The 24,290-nt window shown below is 45.0% G+C and overlaps 1 protein-coding gene across 1 annotated transcript in view; it reads right to left on the bottom strand.

Moving 5' to 3' along the window:
- HEATR5B (HEAT repeat containing 5B) overlaps positions 1 to 24,290 on the bottom strand; it is an 88,868-nt gene that overhangs the window by 30,044 nt on the left and 34,534 nt on the right. The window contains exons 15-19 of the mRNA XM_088477431.1: positions 13,901 to 14,064; positions 12,860 to 13,035; positions 10,356 to 10,461; positions 9,086 to 9,276; positions 48 to 207 (exon numbers count right to left, since the gene is read on the bottom strand). Coding sequence (XP_088333557.1) covers positions 48 to 207; positions 9,086 to 9,276; positions 10,356 to 10,461; positions 12,860 to 13,035; positions 13,901 to 14,064 — 797 coding nt within the window. The remainder of the gene's footprint in view (positions 1 to 47; positions 208 to 9,085; positions 9,277 to 10,355; positions 10,462 to 12,859; positions 13,036 to 13,900; positions 14,065 to 24,290) is intronic.

Raw genomic sequence — 24,290 nt, 5'->3', positions numbered from 1 at the left:
CAGGTTAAGCTAGATGATATAAGGCCATGAATAGAATACTTTCTCACCTGAACTTCTGGTGAAGTGCCATCCTGAGCCAGTGCCAAGAGAATGCTGACACTGGTCTTCAGATGCTGCCCTGACCCAATTCCACCAACATAACGGTGCAAACAGCCAAGAGCAAGCGAATGGCCTGTCCTCGACACTACATCACGCGCTGACTTCAGCCTAGATTATTTTAACATGAGAAGAAACCAGAGACTTTACATAATATAAAGTATATGTACATACTACTGTATGTATAATACTGAAATTCTAACAGGGCCAGAACATGAAACTTATAATTTAAATGCATGAAGAACCCTGCAAATTCTCTATAGGCAATGGTGCTGATTCTGAATCACATAAAAGTCACAATGCGCACGGAGCTTAGCATACTACGCTTATGCCAATGAAGAAAATTGGTTACTGGGCATGCGCCGGATCAGGATCGAAAGATCACACTACAGTATTAGTGCAATGGTAATTTCTGAGAGGTAACTGGGAGGCGAAAATGTAATGGCATAGAACTCTTCCGTCTATTGGGAGTGATGGATGATTTCTGTGCGCTTTCACAATGAGCAGATGGTGATAGGAAGTCTGTTTTAGACGGATCTTTTGCACCCAGCATGGGGTGACAGCTCAGATACTAATGATAGTAGAAAAAATAGAAACGGCGCATATAGGTCTAACCGGACCCAGAAGACACACTGATAATAAAGGATAAATTGTTTATTATAACATACAAGTGTAGATACTGAATAGTCGATACTGGAGATGGATTGAAAGGTCAATGACCACAATAAATTACTGCAGAAAATTAAACATAATCATAAAAAGGAAAAAACCTCACATGTATTATTGAAGATTAGAGCACCAGCTGTGTACTCCAATCACATGTATTAAACTAAAGTGCTGTTAATAAATACACCTCTATTACATAGAATAAAATCCTCTTCAGGAATAGATGAATAAATGGCCCATTACTGGCATAAAAATGATAGTTCCATTATTGGGAATCCATATTGACACAAATTTTGTATCCAATCATTGGCTGTGAATGCGAAAATGTAACAGATAGTGGAGCCAATGTTACCAAAAATGTGTTCCTCGCTGAGGTAAAAAGAAGGGTGAGTATTAATGCATATAAATCCTCCTCTAGCCCACCTAGGATTAAGGCTGGGGGATATGATGTGGATATGTCTCTCACCTAGTGTTCTTAGACACTTGCTGCTGTGCACTGGATCTGTGCCATGGAGAGTAAAGCAGTGATGCCGTCAATGCGCAGTGTGGAAGGTAATAAGTCCCGTGTCAGCGCTGGTTCAATTGGCGCTAGCTGGTATGTAGCTGCGACTGTTCACCAGAGGATCCTAGGCCGTGATGGGAAGGCTATGGCTCTACGGAGGCACTCACATGGAGTATATCAACTCCGGAGCATAGCGTTGTCTGCGACTCCAGCAGAGGGGATGGAGCTCTAACGGCTGGATTGGAAAAACGGCTCTGCTGCAATTTCACAGGTGCTTCAGCAAGGCATGAATGCAGGTTAGTAGCAGGGACACCCTTAACGCGTTTCTTTCTCTACTGAGAATTTCTTCAGAAGGATGTCTTAGGAGCAGGAAGGTGTCATATTTAAGGAGGAAACCTGCCAATCAATTTCATTCATTAGTCCAGACAGCACCTGCAATCTATTTTGTCCCTGTGTAATCGGCATTCCTAAACCCAAATGATTTGAATAGTTCTTTTTTCATGTTTGCAATCCACATATATCTACTCTGCATTCACAGGTTAAGTAAATGTCAACAGAAACCCATATCAAATCTGTCAAAATAGAATGCAATCAATGTATAATTAAACATTATCTGTAAATGTTGAAGCACATGCAGATCGTAGATCTATCTATATTATTTATATGTATATTCCTTGTCACTAATAAAACATTGTGCATGTTAGTCAACATTATATAGAGAGTAAGAAAATACTCCATATTGCAGGAAATATATATTAACTCTAGAAATTATTACTAAACGTTCATGTATATGCAAAGAGGTGTATAAATACCAAAATATAATTCTGGCACGAATAAAAAAAAAAAAATATATATATATATATATATATATATATATATATATATATATAACTCCTGAGGACCAGCTCATAAACAAAATATCTAATAGGTGTAGGGGAGAGTGTAACAGCATCCTGTTAGAGATGATTAATCACACTCCCTCCGACGGCCAAAAGACAACACAAGTTGTCCACATAACGAACTATGATAATAGTATAGAATGATACTAAGGAAAGGAGCAACAAATAGATAATATAAGGTCCCAAGGAAATAGGGAATATAGATAGATCTACGATCTGCATGTGCTTCAACATTTACAGATAATGTTTAATTATACATTGATTGCATTCTATTTTGACAGATTTGATATGGGTTTCTGTTGACATTTACTTAACCTGTGAATGCAGAGTAGATATATGTGGATTGCAAACATGAAAAAAGAACTATTCAAATCATTTAGGTTTAGGAATGCCGATTACACAGGGACAAAATAGATTTCAGGTGCTGTCTGGACTAATGAATGAAATTGATTGGCAGGTTTCCTCCTTAAATATGACACCTTCCTGCTCCTAAGACATCCTTCTGAAGAAATTCTCAGTAGAGAAAGAAACGCGTTAAGGGTGTCCCTGCTACTAACCTGCATTCATGCCTTGCTGAAGCACCTGTGAAATTGCAGCAGAGCCGTTTTTCCAATCCAGCCGTTAGAGCTCCATCCCCTCTGCTGGAGTCGCAGACAACGCTATGCTCCGGAGTTGATATACTCCATGTGAGTGCCTCCGTAGAGCCATAGCCTTCCCATCACGGCCTAGGATCCTCTGGTGAACAGTCGCAGCTACATACCAGCTAGCGCCAATTGAACCAGCGCTGACACGGGACTTATTACCTTCCACACTGCGCATTGACGGCATCACTGCTTTACTCTCCATGGCACAGATCCAGTGCACAGCAGCAAGTGACTAAGAACACTAGGTGAGAGACATATCCACATCATATCCCCCAGCCTTAATCCTAGGTGGGCTAGAGGAGGATTTATATGCATTAATACTCACCCTTCTTTTTACCTCAGCGAGGAACACATTTTTGGTAACATTGGCTCCACTATCTGTTACATTTTCGCATTCACAGCCAATGATTGGATACAAAATTTGTGTCAATATGGATTCCCAATAATGGAACTATCATTTTTATGCCAGTAATAGGCCATTTATTCATCTATTCCTGAAGAGGATTTTATTCTATGTAATAGAGGTGTATTTATTAACAGCACTTTAGTTTAATACATGTGATTGGAGTACACAGCTGGTGCTCTAATCTTCAATAATACATGTGAGGTTTTTTCCTTTTTATGATTATGTTTAATTTTCTGCAGTAATTTATTGTGGTCATTGACCTTTCAATCCATCTCCAATATCAACTATTCAGTATCTACACTTGTATGTTATAATAAACAATTTATCCTTTATTATCAGTGTGTCTTTTGGGTCCTGTTAGACCTATATGCGCCGTTTCTATTTTTTCTACTGTTTTATTCCTTGGAATAGGGGACTGGAGGACCCTTGGGACGGCTGCTGGTCGTGATAAATTGCAGGGAGGTGGGCGCTACAAACCCTTCCATTCCAGATACTAATGATGACAGTTGCGGCAGCAGATGCAAGAACAGTGGGAAGAATAGGCTACCACATGCAGCCTCATGGATTTTTATTGTACAACGGCAGAATCTTGCATTGCCAAAATGCTGTAATTTTGGTTCTTACCTGATAAATTATTTTCTCTGATTGCATGGGGGACCACTGGAGAGACACTGGGGTAAAGCTGAGCTGTAGGAGTCTGGGCACTAAGAGTTAAAATTATACAGCACAGGCTTCTCCTCCCCTCAGCTCCACCCCTGGCAGACAGTTTACACTAGCAAAGTACAAAAGGACAGAGAGAAAGAGAGGAGGAACTTAAGCACACACAAAACACACACAAACGGAAGGAGGTCAGCCAGCGTGGAGCACCACAAACCAAAACAACAACCCAAGCAAAGCCAGGAGTATAAGGGAGGAAAAACAGTGTCTCCAATGGAATTAGAGAAAAAGATTTGGGGGGGACACAGAGACAACTGGGACATCCCAAAGCGGTCTACTAAGGGAGAGAACACTCATGCGCTGTGCGAAGAACCATTCGTAAGAAACTAGCAGCCCTAAAAGTGAAGGTGTCAAACCGGTAGAACTTGATAAAGGTGTGCACTGAGGACCACGTGGCAGCCTATTCCGATGAACCGCACGAGCCACCCAGGAGGTCCCCACTGACCACCTCGAGTTGGCAGTCAAAGTCAGGAAGAGGCAAAATTTACCAAAGCGTACACTTGACAGATAACCGCCTTAATCCAACAGACTGTTGTTTGATTGGATCCTCTTTTGACGATGGTATAGACCACAAAGAGTACATGTGCCGAAATCCTTAGATCTGTCAACATAAAAACGGAAAGCCCGCACCATGTCCAAGGACCGGAAGGATGTCGGAGGGTCTCCCTGATGCTTAACAGGAAGTGAGGGGAGCACAATTTTCTGGTTAATATGAAACCGGGAGACCACCTTCGGTAGAAAAGCAAAGTGGTCCGCAGGACCACTTGGTTATGGTGAAAAATCAGGATAGAAGACCTTTGGGCCGAAAATATAGCCAGGAGTAACAGAGTCTTCCACATAAGCTATTGAAGGTCCACAGATTCAAAGGAAGGATGCTGAAAAGCCCAGATGACCAGAACCTGGTCCCAAGGTGCAACCAGTGGGACTAAGAGGGGTTCGATATAGATTACCCCCTGCAGGAAGGACCACAATCCATCTTTGGAAGTAAACCGAGGGGGGCAGAAACCTGAACCTAGAGAAAAAAAGACAGACTGAGGCCAATATCCAACCCCACCTCCAGGAAAGACAGAAATCTGGAAAGACAGAACACCACAGAATCCAGTTTCCGGAGATCACACCAGGAGAAGTAGGCTTTCCACACTCAGTGATACGCCATAGCGTATAGGTTTCCTGGCACAAAGCATAGTGCGCACGACAGAATCCAAGAAACCCCTGGCCTTCAGGACTGTTTCAGCAATCACCCTGTTAAAGCCAGACGAGGAAGATCCTGATGCATGAAGAGACAGTGCGAGAGAAGGATCGGCCTGAGAGAAAGGGGCCAAGGAGGACCACAGACATCCACCTGAAGTTTGCATACCACATCCAGCGCAGCCAATCTAGAGCTACCACTAGCTTGCGTATGACCCAAGCAAGTATGGGCACCTGAAAGAGATGAAAAGGTGCAGGGGACAGACAACGCATCCACCAGAAGAGCCCCTGGATCCTGTGTCCTGGAGCTTACAGGGTCAGCTTGTGGCGCAGACAGGATGCCATCATGTCCATGGACCTCTGGATGAAGGGACCCCTGGGATGTAGACTGCTGACAGAGCTGGGGGGAATCGTTCTGCTCACCGAAGGATCCTGTGTACTTTGCGTATGGCCAAAGGCACCTTGATGGTTGATGTAGGAGACTGCTGTAGCATTGTCTGAGCTGACCTTCACTGGATGGTCTTTGAGAAGGGGTCTGGCTTGGCACAAGGTCCTGTAAATCACCCTGAGTTCCAAGATGCTGATGGAAAGCCGGGAACCCTGTACAGTCCATCGGTCCTGGAATATTGATGCGAGAGTGGTAACTGTGCCCCAACCTTTGAGGCTGGTGTCTTCTGTAAACAGAGTCCAATCCTGAATAAGAAATTGACTGCCCTTGTCCAAGTGAGAAGTCTACAGCCACCACAGTAGGGAGTGAGACACCTCCAGAGAGAATGTTGGCAATTGGCACAGAATCTGAGAGAGTGACTTGTTCCACCTGGCAAGAAGCTCTGATTGGAAGGTCCTGGAGTGAAACGGTGTAAACTACATTATGTCGAAGGTGGAGACCAGTCTGCCGAGAACCTTCACGCCGAGGTATACAGACATCAGTCATATCTGAAGAAATGACTGCAGTATTGTCTGCAGGGAGACAATGTTGCCCCTATGGAGGAAGACCTTTTGGGACTGGGGAGCTTATTCAGAGGCGGCCGTACGGTCTACGACCGCACGGCTGCCTCGATGTTTGTGCAGTGCGCATGCGCACGAGGGAGACGGCTCCCCCGTGCGCATGCGTGAGACCCGCTACGACCGACAGCGCTGGTCGTAGCGGGTCTCTTTCCAAAGGGGGCGAGCTGCCGATGTTGACAGCTCGCCCCGTTTGGAAGGCGGGCCGGGGGGGTGGCAGCCCAAACGGAGGCGTTCCTATGGGAACGCCTGCCGTTTGGGGGAGGCCCCACTGACCCCACTGACATCACTAGTGATGTCAGTGGAGATCTTCCGGCTCTGACAGAGCCAGAAGCTCTCCGGGGCTTACGACAAGTGAGACCCTACCCTAGGGTCTCGTCGTAAGCCCCGATGGTCCCATCACCCGAGCGGTCGTTAGAGCTGTGGGTGTTAACCCACAGCCTAACGACCGCAACAGAGGCGGGCGGTCAGGATGCAAGTGGCCGCCCAGTTTCTGAGCGACCGCTTGCATCCTCCGACCGCCTCTGAATGAGGCCCTGGGTATCCCCCAAGTGTAGCATTCACTGAAAAGGCATGAGACTGTATTTGTGCCAATTGAGGAGCCACCTGTGGGACTGTAGGACCTGAATAGTCAGCTGCAATTGTTCCTGCAAGATGTCTGCAGACTGAGCAGCAATGAGAAGATTATCTAGATATGGAATTATCCAGATACCTCGAAGCCGCAGAGCGGGTGCAATCAGACACCTCACCTTGGTGAAGACCTGGGAAACTGTCAAAAAAAAACTACGGGCAAGGCCCGAAACTAGTAGTGGTCCGAGAGGACAGTGAACCACAGAAAATGCTGATGCTCCTCACAGACAAGAATATGCAAATGAGGGTCCCTGACATCTAGGGACAACAGAAAATCCCACGGTTCCAGAGAGTGCAAATAGATCTCCACTTTGAACCTGGAACCCTGAAATGAATGTTCAACTACTTCAGGATCAGAATGGGGCAGAAGGAGCCACCTGGGTTTCGGACGAGGAAGAGTTTAGAATAAAAACGTTCATAGCCAGAAGGGACTTGAACGAGTTCTGCAAGGCCTCGGCCTTGGAGTGATTGTGCAGCAGACTCGTGGTGAAGGAACAGCCAGAAGGAACCTCCCGGATATCCAGGAAATAGCCCTGTGTTCCAATGTCTCACAAACAAGAGCCAGATCTGGTTGCCACCACTCCTCAGAAAAAAAACCTGAAGACGGCCTCCCACCATAGGAACACACAGGTGGGAGTCCAGCCTCCCATGTAAACTGTTTGTATAAGGGCTTGGGGGATGAATTGTGACCCGCTCAGGACTGTCTACTCCTGGCCTAACCACCTCTAGAAAAGGAACCATGACCCAGAAAGGAGGGTTGAAATCTGGGCCTTCCCTAGGGATGAAGGACCGAAAGGAGGAAATGGTATCGCCGTCACCCCGCAAGAGTGGGAAGCCGCTTATCTGTCTTCATGGGCTCCAGTCACAGACACAGCTCCCTGCTTGCTATGGAGTTTGTGTGGGCAGAGCTACTGTCTGCAGCGACAGAGCTCTGTTCTCCGAAGTCCAGGTCTTAACTGTCGGTGGGCATGAACACTCCTAAACCAGCTCAACATCACAATATAATAAACTAAAATAATAAAAAAATAATAATAAAAGGAAAAACTCCAGCGGCACCAGCAGCTGAAAAACGTGCCCACTATCTTTGGACACTAAGGAAAGCACTGCCTGCCCTGGGTAGGGGGTGGGATTTAGGGAAAGAGAAGCCTGTGTTGTCTGAATTGAACTGTTATGCCGGGTACACTAGACGATGTCGTCCAATCCAGCGGATCGGAGCGACATATCAGGCACATAGTCAGCGACATCCTCCGTCGGCCCTGCATGCAGGTCCGACAGGCGATATCATTAGCGAGGGCTATGCTGCCGAATGCAGCATGGCCCCCACCGTCGCGGTCGACATTGGCACTTGCCGATGTCAGCACACCCGTCCGGTCCAGTCGCTGACGAGGTCGGACACACTACACATTGTCTAGTGCAGTGGTTCTCAAACTCGGTCCTCAGGACCTCACACAGTTCATGTTTCCCAGGTCACCCAGCAGGTGCACAGGAGTATTCATTACTCACGGACACATTTTAAAAGATTCACAGGTGAAGCTAATTATCTCACTTGTGATTCTGTGAGGAAACCTGCAAAACATGCACTGTTTGGGGTCCTGAGGACCAAGTTTAAGAACCTGTGGTCAAGTGTGTACCGGCCTTTAGTGTCCTGACTCTTCCAGCACCAGCTACACCCCAGTGTCTCTCCTGTGTCCTCTATGGATAAAGAGAAAAGTAATTTATAAGCCAAAAAGGGGAGCGTCTAGAGTGGTTTGGACTAGCCGATGTAACTTGACGAGTTCAGAATAGGCACACACTAGTTTTGCAGTGAAATTAGATATAATGGAACAAAGTGGTGTACAAAATTTTTATCACAGAAAAAGTGTTTGGATTGTCCACAACAGCTGAAATCTCAGCGATCATGTATCCACCCGATGTGCTTTGCAACCTTCCATTTGCACTTGCTCTTTTCTAGTTACACTTCCTAATGTAATAAAAACACAGAAAAGCCCTAATGCCTCTTCATTCTGACATAATTGAGGCTAAATTAAAATGTATACACTTTTCAATAAGAATAAATGAAAAACTTAATGAACAATTTTTTTGTTTGTTTGTCACAGTGATCTATTAATCACTATAGATTTTGAATGGTAAGAATGTAAAGCCAGACTTAGGCATGTTTAACTATGTTCTACTATGATGCAAAACAATTATCACTAATAAATTAGTTATAATGATTAACCTTATTGTGATTAGTTTTTATGATACCCTTGGTTGTCTGAGCCAAACTAATTGAGCAGCTGATGGAATGCTGGCGACAGATTGCAATCCAATCTTTGGGAACATGTATACTCACTTGTCAAAACTGAACTGTGCCATCCTTGCAATGAATGTCACCTCTCCAACCACCTGTGCCATCCTGCCCAAAGCCTCTCCAGCAGCACATCTGAGGATAGGATTAGGGTTGTCCAAGGCACCCATAACCAGAGTCAACGCAGACTTTCGTACTTCCTCTGGACCTAGAGAGCTTTTGTTTTCTGCCAGACCCTAGGTACAAGAGTGTAATATATGCAAAGTTTTAGCTACATATTGTTTTTTTAAAGAATATTTTCCTTTATTACAAGATTGGCTAAAAGTCAATCCAGCATCAGCATATCCGCTAAACCCACTGTAGTAGTAGCAACACAAAATAAAAATGAAACAAGTCAATTAATAAAAGTGACATTATAACACTACAACTATAACATGTACATATATTTAAAAAAAATATATAAAAATTTTCTACGTTAGATAAAAAAGAAAAAAAAAAGAAAATATAGATGGACAATACCTATACTACTGTAAAACATTTGTGCACATAGCAGTTTTGCCAAGAACATGACCATATAAAAGTTGAATCTCCCATATCCAAAATGCTTGGGACGAGGGACATTTTGGATAACGGAATATTCCGTATTTTGGAATATTTGCATATCATAATGAAATATCTTGGGAATGGGACCCCAATATACACACAGAATGCATTTATGTGTTATATACACCTTATACACACACAGCCTGAAGGTAATTTTATACAATATTTTTAATAATATGTGCCTTAGACAAAGTTAGTGTACATTGAACCATCAAAAATCAAAGGTTTCATTATCTCAGTCATGCCAAAATTATTCCGTATTTCGGAATATTCCATATTTTGGAATATTTGGATATGGGAGACTCAACCTGTATAACTCCTGAAATCTGTTTTTAAAAACTTGGGCTGCTTATTTTAATTGCCATCCTATAATCTCCTAGCTTGTACAAGATCTCCTAAAATGGTAACCTAGATCTTCTCCATTTTTTTTCCTCACTATATTTCTACATCATCTCCCCCCACTCAGTCCTGCGGGCTGTCACTCTGCTCTCCCCTCACCACTACAATAACTATAAAATTGATCCTTATTAGCTGGTTTACAATTTTATTTTGACATTAGTTATTAGAAATCTGTCTGTCCTTTTCTTAGTACTTCTTTTATGTACTAGACTCTAGTGTTTGGCATGGCTTGTATACTCATCCGCATGTATCTTGTTCCATTGGATCTTTCGTTAATTAAAAATAAAGAAAAACAATTTTGAGTAATCTATACCTTAAGTGCACTAAGAACAGCTGTGAAGATATTGAGTTGTACAGATTGCTGACGGACTCCTTTAGCTTGCTTCACACACTCTGCAAAATGATCCAACATTTGTAATCTGTAGGAAAAAAATAATGTTACAACTAAACTGCTGCAAAATGTCCCCATTTAATCTATATCAGTGTTTATCAAACTCAGTCTTCATGGAATCCTAACAGTGCATATATTCCAGATCATCTAGCTGAGCACAGGTGCGTTAATTAACACAGGTGGTACTGATTATTCCTGAGGATGCTGTGAAAACACACTCATTATGGTTCCATGAGGGCTGAATTTAAGAAACACTGCGGGAGATATATTATAGCGGCACTTATCGTTCCGCTATAACGCTGCCTGCTTTGCCTCTTTACCAAGGCGAAGCAGGAAGCACTAACAATGGTAATACATCTCATCTCTTCAGCCGGAGCGGGGGAGTGATGACTCCCCCTCCGGCGATCCCCACTAGAGCCCACAGCGCATCAGCCTAGTGCTGATGCGTTGTGTCTCACTCCGGGGAGGCTCCACTAAGCATGAGCGGGATCTCGCAAGCATCGCGAGATTCCAAGTGCAGCCCTCGGAGCCGGCAGCCCCCGTAGCAGGGACAGCACTGTCCCTGCTTGTGGGGATAGGGCATCGCCAAGCTGCAGCTGTCGAGTCCGAGTCCCAAAACAAAAACTAATGTGAACTCATTACTTTAAATTTATTCAGTGGAGGGATGGGATCCCATCAGTGAACCTGTCCCTGCATGTGTTTCTTAATACATAATGGCGATTCATCATTTCTTACTGCTGTGATAAGCGGAAGATAAGAAATTATAATTATTGGGTTTGAAACACAGTAATTAAAAATTATGTCCCTTAGTGACCACAAGAAAATGTTACATTCTGCAAATGTGTGTAATTTTTTCTTTCAACACTCAAAAGTTAATTTATTGGGGTGTTTTCATACAGATATTGCTTTGTTTTGGTTACACAATAGAATACATGACTTTTTTTACATTTTTTTTTTCTGAAACTTCTCTTTATTAAGTTACATCAAATGGAAAATACATGTAGCACAATCATGTTCATCATACACAATTTCCTTAATATCTGCAAAGGCTTTACATGATCAAATAAAAAATTTATATAAAGATTAAAAAAAAAAAAAACAAAGGACACAAATTACGCAAATTGGCAACATCTAGATTCGCATCTAATACCTTTCTTAACTTTATATCGTTTAAGGTGTTATTTCTTCCTATTTCTAGTATAATATCTTTTCATCCCCAGCTTTGATCCTAATCACTCCATCAAAACTATTGGTGGATCTCCCAAAGTGACCCTTGTTTCATACCATTCCGAATTCTCAAAACACTTATGCAGTTGAAATTATATAGATTCAGGAAGTGAGTTTATAAATCCTTCCCAAGCTTCAAACAACTTTAATATATTTTTCCCTATGCATAGCAGTTTCTATCCATTCCATCCTAAATACAAAATAATAATTTTCTTAAAAAAAAAAAAAAAAAAAAAACGGTGGGTTGAGTTCAATCCATTTTTGTAACATACATTTTTATGCCACTGCCAATACTATTGTAAGCATTTTTCTGCTTCCTTTAGTGCATTTTAAGTCAGAATCTAATATTCTCAAAATTGACCATTTAGTTGTATAGGGAATAAATTCTTCTAAATGTGTATATGTGAAGTTTTTCACTTGTTCCCAAAAATGTTTTATCTCGGAACATTCCCATAAACAATGGTATAATGCAGCATTCAATTCCTTACATTTAGGGCATTTACTTGATTCAGCAAGTCCCATCTTATATATCATCTATGGTATACATTCAAAATAATTTCCCTACATCATATAGATGTTAAAGTTTTATGACAATATTCTAATGATTTTTGCAATTTATTGTAATATCAGGAAAAGTATCATGCCATTTTTTAATTTCTCTCTCCATTATGGAGGTGTCTAGCAAGTTTCTCAATAGATTGTAATGTAGGGTTATAGCCTGTCTGGCTGTCAGTTGTTTATTAAATATTTTATAAAAATTATTATTGATATCCTTTCACGATAATTCCTGTAACATTTCTCAAGTATAATGAAGGAATATTGCAAATCTATCCTTCATAGTAACATTATATTTTCCTCACTATACATCAATTTCCCTGCTACGGTATTAATTAAGTCCCTTATATTTATAATTCCCTTTGTTTTCCATCTCTCAAAGGGTTCAGCTGCTGTAAATGGTAACACCTTTTAGTGAATTCCCAATACCCAAACTCCTCTATACCCAAGGTTCTAGTATATCCCCCGCATTTGCAATCTGCGATTCATATACATACCTTAAGTTAAATAGTAATTTGCAGACTTAAATGTGGATTTAAATTTACAAATGAAAAAACAAAAAAGCAGGTTATGCCACAGTCATCGTAGTGCTGTATCAGCTTACCATCTTACATGTACAACAGTAAAACATGTACAACACTAACCTGTGCTTGAATGACACATGAGGGAACACCACACCAAAGAGAGCCACAGATGCATCAATAACAGAAACACCAAGAGGAAGGGGCCCTGGCACAGCCTCACCAGCTGGGATACGCAGGTAAATAGAGGATGGATCATGCTCTAGAGCTCCACTCCCAGAGGCACTGTTAGGTTGAAGCTGCACAAGATAATAAGTAAAATTCACATCTCAAAACTTAACATAATGTTTTCAGGCAAAATAAACTACCTGAAATATCAAACACATGGGAGTCAATTCACTTAGGAGCAAGTTGGGTCCTGTCTGACGATTCCATGGCAAATTTTCAATTTAATTCCAAACTCTAGATCAATTATCCCAGCTAATTCACCTTTTTTATCCACATCCCCCTGAACAGGTGAAAAGGTGGGGAAGATCTTTATTTTAAGGTAAAATTGAGACACAGTGCAGTGTAACCTCTGGTAAACCCCTCACAAGTCCCGCAAATCAGCATTTGTAATTGAATCTTGCATTTCTCTGGTGCGTAAATTCACACGATGCGTGCAAGTATTATGGTGTGACTTCACTTTCACGACCTTGCTCCTAAATGAATTTACCCCAAGGCAGGGTTGCATAAAAATCGGATTTTAAATGAAAAAAAAATCAAAAACGGATTTATTTGCTTTAAATTAGATTTTTTGGAATTAAATAGGATTTTTTAAGTAATATTTTTTTAAAGTAAACGTTTTACATTTTTAAACATTTAATTAAAAAAAAGTAATAAAAAAAAACCTATTTAAATCAAATAAATCTGTTTTTGATTTTTTTTTAAATCCAATTTTTTGCAACCCTGCCCCAAGGTATTAAAACATAAATAAATAAATAAAAAAAACCTGTTGTTCATGAATGGAACTTTTTATATTAGCTAGTGTGGCCAATCATTAGTTATATTGTTGAGAAACTAATAAATAAGCTTAAAAAATAATTTGCAAATACTAGTGTTAATTCAATTACTTGGTTCCCTACATAGCCATCCCAAGAGAATAGCGAAGACTAGTTTCCTTGCCTGGTCCTCAATGGATTTGTGGTCGGTCTCTTGCAGCCAGGATCCCAGCAGAACACTGTCATCATAGTGACACAAGGAGCGCAGCAAAGAAGTAGTAGTGTTGGAAGAGTTGTCAGTTAAGGTGAATTCCGCCACCAGCTCACGAAGAAGCACATTGAAGTTTCCTAGAAATAGTGATATCACAAAGGAAATTACAGGAATTTAAGTTTATACTGCTAGAGGTGCAAAGTAGACTCACCCTGACGTGACAAACATTAGAGCAGACTATATAAGATTAAAATATGAAAACAAATACAAAAATTATAGAATATCCAAAACAGTGTCTACTCGGTTCAAATTATCACAATACAGTTTTGCAAATAGTTATTAAAAAAAATCAATCCAGTAAAGAAGCCTTTATTTATAGTACAGATGTAGAAAAGGAGTCTTATATTCTTACCGGTTAAGTCTTTTTCTTTGACTCCATAGAGGGCACGGGGAAGACACTGGGGTATAGCCTGGAGGAGAGTCTGGGCACCAACTAGTTAATCAAAATTACCCACAAGTCCAGGCTACCCTCCTCTATACCCCGCTCCCAGCCACTGGACCTCAGTTTAGTTTGCAAGCCCACGGCAGGAGCAAGGAAGAGGAGAAGAGAAAGAAGGTCAGCATACAAAACCATACCTACCATGGAAAGTACAGCCGGATCGGTCATTAAGGAAACATCCCCCGGCAGACAGGTGCATCAGGGTGGGTGCCCTGTGCCCCATATGGAGCTGAAGAAAAAGTCTTAACAGGTAACAACATAAGTATCCTTTTCTTCTTTCTCCACAAGGGAGCACAGGAATGACAATGGGACATTCCAAAGCAGTCCCCTATGGGTGGGGACACTCCTGAGCTGCAGTGAGCACAGAACGCCCGAAGGCGGCGTACGAGGATGCAAAAGTATCGAAGTCATAAAACCAGGTAAAATAATGATCAGACGACCACGTGGCAGCTTTACAGAGTTGTTCCACAAAAGCCCTACAACGCGCTGCCCAAGTGAAATTGGCCGTCACCATGGCTGGGACAGGAAGGTTCGCCACGGAATAAGCGGAGTAAAGTGGAGCCAGTGGGCCAAGGTCTGTTTAGTGGTCGGCCAGCCCCTCTTATGAACGTCATATAAGGCTAACAGAGAATCTGACTTCCAAATCTCTCTGGTCCTTCTGACATAAACATGGAAAGCTCGTAACACATCCAAAGAAGCCTCTGGCTGAGAAGAATCTGCAGACTGGAAAGCAGGTACCACAATCTCCTGATTTATGTGAAAACTGAATACCACCTTGGGGAGGTAGCCCAGGCAAGTCTGCAGCACCGCCCTGTCAGAATGGAAAACCAGTAATGGGGAGCGACAAGATAGGGCGCTCAAATCCAACACCCTCTGAGCAGACGCGAGGGCCAAAAGAAAAAACAGTTTTCCATGTGAGCCTATGCAAATCCACCGTATGCAGCGGCTCAAAGGGAGCCGACTGAAGAGCTCGGAGAACCAAAGACAGGTCCCAGGGGCCACTGGAAACACAAAATGATGGCTGAACATGGAGAACTCCCTAAAAAAAAATGTGTACATCCGAAAGAAGATCTATCTGCTTTTGGGAGAGAACAGACTAGGCCGAAACCTGGACTCTTAAGGACAAGAGCCGGAGACCCAAGTCCGGACCGGTTTGTAAGAAGGAAAGGATACGGGATAGACAGAAACACCGGGGGTTAAAACCCCTAGTCGAACACCAAGAAAAGTATGTATGCCACACCCGGTGGAAAATACGTGCTGAAGATGGCTTTCTAGCCTGCAGCATGGTCCGAATGACCACCTTGGAAAATCCTTTCGCTCTTAGGACGGATGTCTCAAGAGTCACCCCGTCAAAGCGAGACGGTTGATACCCGGATGGAAATCCGGACCCCGAGAGAAGATCAGGCCACATAGGAAGACGCAGTGGTGCGTCTATGGATAATCTTAACAGATCTGCGTACCACATGCGTTGAGGCCAATCCGGTGCCACAAGGATAAACGAGCCACCCTCCGACCTGAACTTGCGGAGAACCCGAAAACTCATTGAGATCGGAGGGAAAAGGATATTTTTAGGTACTTACCTTTCAATTCTTTTCTCTGATCCATGCTGGGGGAAGCTGGACCATGGAGTTGTACATGGGACTGCAGGAGCTGGCACTTAAACTAAACCTGTAACTTTAACCCTGAGTTCACCCCCTCTGCAATCCCATGACTTCAATACAACTTCAAAATTGCCTGGTAAGGAGAAACAGTAACCCAGTGAAACGGTTAAAAGCAAAATAAAAACAGAACCGCAGGGACCAACTGGTCAAAAAAACGCAACACGACTGAACGTGAGGGAGGCAACACAGTGTCTCCCAGCATGAAAAGGATTCAACGGTAAGTACCCAAAAATCCCCTTTTCTCTTTCTTCAATGCTGGAGGACACTGGACCATGGGACGTTCAACAGCTGCCCCTAGGGGACGGATCGCTCAGTCTGCCTGACCGGAGAACTCTACGCCCAAAGTGGGCATCGCCGGTGCCAAACACACGAAACCTGTAAAACCGAGCAAGCGTCTGGACAGAGGACCAGGTAGTTGTGCAGCAGACTTGTTCAGCCAAGGCCCAGGAGGTCGCCACCACCCAAGTAGAATGAGCAGACAACCTGGCAGTTGCAGTTTGTCCCGCATCAGAATAGGCCGAGAGATGACAGAGAGGATCCATCGTGAAATGATCTGCTTTGTAGCCGGCCAGGCACATTTCTGAGCATCGTAGAGAACCAGTAGGGAATCCGTCCTACGGAGGGCAGAAGTCCTGTCCATGTATATCTGCAGGGCCTGACGACGCCCAACAGAGCCAGTTCGTCCTGGTAAGTTTCTGATGAGGAAAACACAGGAAAGACAATATCCTGGTTTAAGTGGAAAGCTGAAACGACCTTCGGTTGGAACGAAGGAACTGTTCGGATAACAGCCCGATCATCATGGAATATGAGGAACGGCAGCTTGTAAGACAAGGCCCCCAACTCTAAGACCCACCGAGCTGCGGCAATGGCCATAAGAAAAACCAATTTCCACGTGACAAATCTAAGGACAATGGAATCCAAAGGCTTAAAGGGAGCCTACTTAAGAGCAGAAAGGACCAAGATCATATCCCACGGAGCCACTGGTGGTTAAAACGGTGGTTGAGGCCGCAACACTCCTTGCTAAAAGGTCCGAACCTCTGGCAGAAGGGCCAGACTCGCTTGAAAATAAAAATCGACAGAGCCAAAATCTATACTTTCAAAGAGCGAAGCCGCAAGCCGGCTTCCGGATCTCCCTGAAGGAAAGCTAAAAGCCTCAAAGGCGAAACTGGAATGTGTGAACTTCGCGCCGTTCACACCACAAGATGTAGATCTTCCAGACCTTGTGATAGTTGTGCAACAAAACCGGTTTCGAACCTGTAACATAGTACGGACAACGGAATGGGAAAACACCTTCGCTTTTAAAAGCTTGGTCTCAAAAGCCAGGCCGTTAAAGGCAAATCGAGGAAGGTCCTCGTGCCAAAACGGACCCTGCAGGAGCAGATCTAGTCGCAACGGAAGGCACCAACCTGAACCTACGGCCAGCTTGAGAACGGCGGCAGTTTGGAGCCACGAGGATCACCGGAACGTGTTGCTCCCTGATCCGCTGGAGTACACGAGGTAACATGGGAATCAGAGGAAAAAGATATACCAGATGAAAGCTCCATGGAATGGTCATGGCATTCACTGCGAAGGCCAGTGGGTGCCTTGACCTTGTACAAAAACAGGGGATCTTGCAGTTGTGCTAGAACGCCATCAGGGCCACCACCGGAAGACCACCGGATGGAGCGACCACTCCACCAGCAGAAAAATAGTCCTGCTGAGGAAGTCCACCTCAATTTTCCACGCCCGGAATGAACACCGTTGCGAGTGCCAGAACATAGGCCTTCGCCCAGGCTAGAAAGCAGGCTGCCTCTGCCATTGCTGCCACATTGTTGGTGTTGCCCTAATGGTTCACATATGCCACAGCCTTGGCATTGTCTGACTGGATCCACGCCGGCCGGCCGGCCAGCCAGGATGGACTGGGCTCCCAACAGAGCCAAATAGATCGCATGGAGCTCCAGCACACCGATTGGTAGGACAGTCTTTGATGACGTCCAAAGACGCTGAAGACGAATACTCGACGCCACAGCACCCCAACCAATGAAACTGGTGTCTGTGGTCACAATGACGCAGCTTGGAGCGACCAAGGAGCAGGTAATCCGAAACCCGCCACCACCGAAGGGATTGCAGAGTGCTGTCCGACAGAACCATAAGTTGAGAGGAAAAGTCTTCCGTGCGCCCCGACCAATTGCGGAGAATTTCCTACTGGAAGTCCCGCGAGTGAAAGCAGGCTTACTGGATGATCTCGAAGGTGAAGGCCATTGTAGCCAACAGCCTCATGCATAGCCAGACGGAAAAGCGAGGCACAGACAGCACTGTCGTAACCAAATCCTGGAGTGCCCGGGCTTTGGACTCTGGCAGGAAGACACGTTCGAGAGACGTAAAGAAAATAACTCCCAGAAAAAGCAGGCACTAACAAGGCTTCAGGTGAGACTTCTTGGAGTTCAGGATCCAGCAGTGATCCTGAAGCACCTGCACCGTGCGGTCCAGATGGACCTGCAACTGGGAAGCAGAATCTGCTTTTACTAGCAGATCGTCCAAATAGGGAACAACTGTTATCCCGTCTTGGAGCAGCAGGCATGCCATCGCCGCCATGATCTTGGTGAAGACACGCGGAGCTGTAGCCAAACCGATTGACAGGGCCTGGAACTGTAGATGTGCTGGGTCGACTGCGAACCGGAGGAGAGAGTGATGATCTGCCCAAATGGGAACGTGGAGGTACGCGTCCCTAATGTCGAGGGAGGCCAAAAATGTGTTGGTTGACATTCTCTGGATCACCGATCGGAGAGATTCCATGCGAAAACATTCCACCCACAGTCTGGTGTTCAGATCCCGTAGATTCAAGATCGGGTGATAGGTGCCATTGGGCTTCCGAACAAGGAACAGGTTGGAGTAAATACCCAGTTTCCTTTCTGACTTCGGAACCGGAACAATGACTCCTTCCAAAAGCAGAGAACCGTTAGCCTGGTCCAAGGCCCCCCTCTTCTCCGTATCCCGAGTAAGAGTAATTGTGGAAAACCATTGTGGCTGCGGACCAGACGTCAATGCCCCTCACCCAGGCATCGACCGTCGACTCCACCAACTGGTCCCTGAATTGGAGGAGGCGGCCGTCTACCGCTGACAGAACTGAGTGGGCAGAAACCCCGTCAGGTGCTAGGCTTCTCAGGAGCCTTGCTCCCGAGCACCTCTAGGCACCAGAAAACCTGCCCTGAGGAGCCAAACCCCTGCTGGGGAAAAACCGGCCCCGGGCAGACGGTCATCTAGCAGATGCTCCACCTTGAAAGGAGGAGCTAAAAGCAAGAAACCATGGTCCCTGCTATTTTTGGGCCACTACAGGAAGAAAAATGCATTTCCCTTCGGTGGCTTGGGCAATGATAGTATCCAACTCCGTGCCAAACAGAACCTCCCTCCCCCCCGCCAAAGGGGAGAGATTCAAAAGAACACTTGGAGTCGTCATCCGCCTCCCAGACCGCCCTTTTAGCCAAGACGGCTGTAGCAGAGGCCCTGGAGGCCACCTGAGAACTGTCCTGGACAGCCTCACACACTTATTCAGCTGCCCTAGGAAGCTATTCCGCCAAATCCAGTAAAGCCTCTCTGGACAAGTCACCCTGAAGTCCAGCAACTAGTTTGTCGGCCCACGTCTCCATGGCCTAAGTGACCTACGCTGAGGCCAGCAAAGGGCGATTAACTAGTCCAGAGCTAATAAAGAGAGACTTAAGGCAACCTTCCAGTTGCTTATCCAGTGGATCCTTAAAGGACGCAGAACCCTGACCTGGAAGCACAGTGTGCACAGCCGCCTCAACCTTGGGAAGTTGCTCCCACTTGGTGACATGGTCCGGCGGAAGCAGGTAGAGGGACGGAAACTTATGAGGAACTGAAAATTTTCTTGTCCGGGGCCTTCCACGCCTCTTCCATGAGATTCAAGAGCTCCGAGGAAGCAGGGAGTATAACAATCCTTTTGTGCTTACGCTTGAACGGTCCCCCCAACTGCGCTGAGTATCTAAGTCCAGGCAGTTCAGAGACTGCAGCACTGCAGTAATGAGGTCTTCCACCCCTTGACCCAAGGAGGGCTCCGGATCCTCCCCTTCGGAGACCACCTCCTCTTCCGGTAGTTCACCCTCCTCTTCCACGGACTCCGAAGCAGCAATCGGCCCCCTGGAAGAAGGTAGATGCTTATGCGCCTTACACAGCTGAGGATCCTCAAAGAAACGTTCCATATAAGGAAACTTACTCGAACCCACCGCCGTGCGCTCCATGGTGCAAAGCCAAGGAGGGTCGGACCCCAGTAGGGGGACCGCACCCACCGCAGCTGTTGAGCCTGATCCTCCCGCTGGTACGCCATCAGCTACACCAAGTCGGAAAGTGACCGACCCATAGTCCGCGCAGGCTTGTCCGTGGCGGACAGGGTGCCTCCCGACGCCTGCGCGCCACTAGCTCCCCCTGACAGTCTGCACACAGCGCCCGAGTCCAAATGTCCACATGGTAATTTCACACGGTCAGCGCACCCCCGCTGCGGCTGCCTCCCTCCAAGCTGCATCTCCAATCCGCCGCTGCACTCACCCTGTGTGCTGCGATAGGCAGCGCACAGGATCCTAACGACAAAGAAAAATAAAATGATTACAAATAAAAACAAAATAAATAACTACAATGGACCCGTGTAGAACTCCTCAGGCACTTAAATCACACTGAAGTCATGGGGTTGCAGAGGGGAGTAGCTTAGGGTTAAAGTTACAGGTTTAGTTTAAGTGACAGCTCCTGCAGTCCCATCTACAACCCCATGGCCCAATGTCCCCCAGCATTGAAGAAAGAGAAAATGTAAATTAGATGGAAGTTCCAAACAACTGTCAGCGCATCTACCAGGAGAGCTTGTGTATCGCTGGTGCAGGAACAATATCTCGGTACCTGACTATTGTGATGAGACGTCATGTCTATGTCCGGCAAGCCCGGCGGAATAGCAGTTGTAATACATCTGGATGCAGCGCCCACTCGCCTGCGTGAACGTCCTGACTGCTTAGGAAGTCAGCTTCCTAATTCTGAATTCCTGGGATGAAGACAGTGGACAGTGCTGGAAGATGGTGCTCTGCTCATCGAAGAATTCAAATAACCTCCCTCATGGCACCTTGTCTGCGAGTGCCGCCCTGGTAGTTTATGTAAGCCATCGTGGTTGCATTGTCCGAATGTGTCTTTACCGGACGGCCATGAAGAAGGTGCTGTGTCTGACACAGAGCTTTGTATACAGCCCGAAGCGCCAGGATGTTGATGGAAACCGGACTCTCCCGAGGCGTCCAATGACCACACGTGAAGGCTTGCATCGGTGTTGAGTAGGAAGTAGTCCTGAATCCAAAAGGGGTGACACTTGTCCAGATATGAACTCTTGAGCAATCACAGCAGTGAGAAACGTACCTCTTGTGGAAGAGTCTGTGCCTTGTGGTTTCGGGCGTGACTTGATCCATTGCTTTAGAATGACTTCTTGAAGAGGCTGGGAGTGGAATTGACCATACACCACCATGTAAAACATTGAGACCAATTACCCCAGAATCTTCATGCACGAGTGTATGGACACCCAACGCTGGCTGAGAAAGGTTCGTATTCTGGTCTGTAAGGTCAAGATCTTGTTCTGAAGGGAGGAAGACCCTTTGAACTTTGGAATTCAACAAAGCTCCAATATGGAGCATCTCCTGGGACGGAGTAAGCATGGATTTTCACCAATTGATTATCTATCCATGTGACTGTAGGAGCTCTACTGTCAGCTGAATGTGATCCCGGAGCACTGTCGGGGACTGAGCCAAGAGCAGCAAGTAGTCCAGGTAAGTTTCTGACACCCCTGCAGCGAACATGAGTTGCCATGACTTTCGTGAACACACGAGGGACCATGAACAGATCAAAGGGTAAAGTCTGAAACTGATAGTGATTGGTCTGTACTGCAAAACGGAGCAAGTGTTGAAAGTTTAGACCAGCGAGCGCTCAATCTATAACAATAAACTATATGACACGCTACACAATGTAAATCTATGTCTGTCGTGGTTCCCCACATAAATCAATGGAAAACCGTTAATAAAATTAATACGATATGTATAATGACAATATCTGATCAATCAAGAGCGTAGAAATACGTTTAATGTTATGTACAATTCAGACAGAACAGTCTAAATGTACAGTTGTGTAAAATAAATGAGATGAAATAAACGGAATAAAATAAGAAATAACAACGATGAGTAAATAAATATGTATGTGAACCAAACTGAGCAAGAATTCTGAATGGATAAATTAAAATTAAAAAAAATAAATACATCTAGCACAATACACTAAATTTGAAGAGCTGATCGTGGCATACCAATCTATATGCAATTTAAATTAAGAAAAATGAATGCAATAAACAAAAAAACACACGTGACACATAAGGAAGGGGAAGGAGAGTGGACAAGTGAGGAAGATACAGTAATTAATGTATCAGAAAACAAGTATTAAAATAATCCAGTCGAATAGCAAAGTTTAAAATGTTAGAATGGCAATGTCTTGTGATGCAAAAATTAGTTGACCATACAACTAAAGGATAAAAATGCTGTAGTGGTACATTAGTCTTGATGCACCATATAATATCCGTGTCCTGTAGACATCAGGCTAATGTGACTGATAAAGTCCGACATACAAGGGCATGAGCCTCAGCGGCAGCAGGGCAGGTGGAAACCGTTCGCCAGAGATAGAAAGGGGGGATAAGCTTACCGGCTGATAAGAAGGTAGGCACCACTGACAGGGATCCTTACCAGCTTCCTCCGGCAGCTAGTGGCGGTGAGCCTGCGTCACGATGTTCTTCCTTGATCCAGGATTCCACAGGGGCTGGTGTTTGCTTGACGGTCAGTGTGCGTGTCTCCAACGCGTTTCGGCCGATAATGGCGGCCTTTTTCAAGGATAATGGTCACTACATTACATTTTAAAACCAAGCACCTTAGGGATGCCTCCAAGCTACAATTCATAGGTATCAAATTAGTCAAACCCAGCTGGAGAGGAGGAGATTACAACAAGAAACTAAGTAGATAAGAGATCAAATGGATAAACGATCTCAAGACCATAGCCCCTCTAGGATTAAATGTGGATCTAGAAATCCAGACCATCTTATGACCCGATATGCTGCCCATAGTAAGTTATGTCAGTTCTAACTATACCTTTCTGCCACATACTATCACCGTTAGTTAGATCCCTATCTGGTATTGTAATATAGCTAAATACTTTCCACTGAGCCACAAACATATTGATAGAAGTCCATTCTCTATAAAGGGGACTATATAACATATTATACATGTGAATTATATACAGACATGGATAACCCTCGTACTTAACTATTTATACAGGCTCTACAGGGTTTGTATCATATATATTAAGAGCCTGGGCTCTCCAGGCAGGCACAGTACACCCTTCTGTATAATATTACCATTAGGGATATTAATATTAGTAAGATATGTTTGTGCAATACCCGTTTTAATTATAGTTTTGATTATCAGGGGGTTTCTTGGGCTCCCGATATAACAAGGGTCCATTCTCCTTCCCACTCTGATGTATTCTCCAAAATTCCTTGTTTTGTTTCCCTTCACCGTGGCTCACTGCACTTACTGCTCTCAAGTAATATGTTTCCCGTGCTTCCACGGCAACAACTACCAGGAGGCGCGGCTTATCAACGTCCTCCAATCAGGAGATCGGAGGAGTGTCTTTCAGCTACATAAATATAGACACGCTACAACGGACCATTATCCTTGAAAAAGGCCGCCATTATCGGCCGAAACGCGTTGGAGACACGCACACTGAGCGTCAAGCAAACACCAGCCCCTGTGGAATCCTGGATCAAGGAAGAACATCGTGACGCACGCTCATCGCCACTAGCTGCCGGAGGAAGCTGGTAGGGATCCCTGTCAGTGGTGCCTACCTTCTTATCAGCCGGTAAGCTTATCCCCCCTTTCTATCTCTGGCGAGCGGTTTCCACCTGCCCTGCTGCCGCTGAGGCCCATACCCTCGGTCGCTGCGGCGTCAGGTGCACCCATTAGCCTGAACGTACACGGGGGATTTAGTGAGTGAGGGCGTCCACCACACCGTCAGCGGGCACGCCATCCCAAGTGCAGGTGCTGGTGAGTTGTCCCCGCTCGAGATTGCTCCAGGCTGACCAGGTACGCTCCTGCCAGGGCACCTCTAGCAGGCATCCGGGCAGCAGTGAAGCAGATTGTGCGGGCCTTGG

This window comes from Taudactylus pleione, unplaced genomic scaffold, assembly GCF_031769625.1.
Source record: "Taudactylus pleione unplaced genomic scaffold, aTauple2 ptg000201l, whole genome shotgun sequence".
Classification (NCBI taxonomy): domain Eukaryota; kingdom Metazoa; phylum Chordata; class Amphibia; order Anura; family Myobatrachidae; genus Taudactylus; species Taudactylus pleione.
This window is presented reverse-complemented; position numbering and strand designations above follow the sequence as displayed.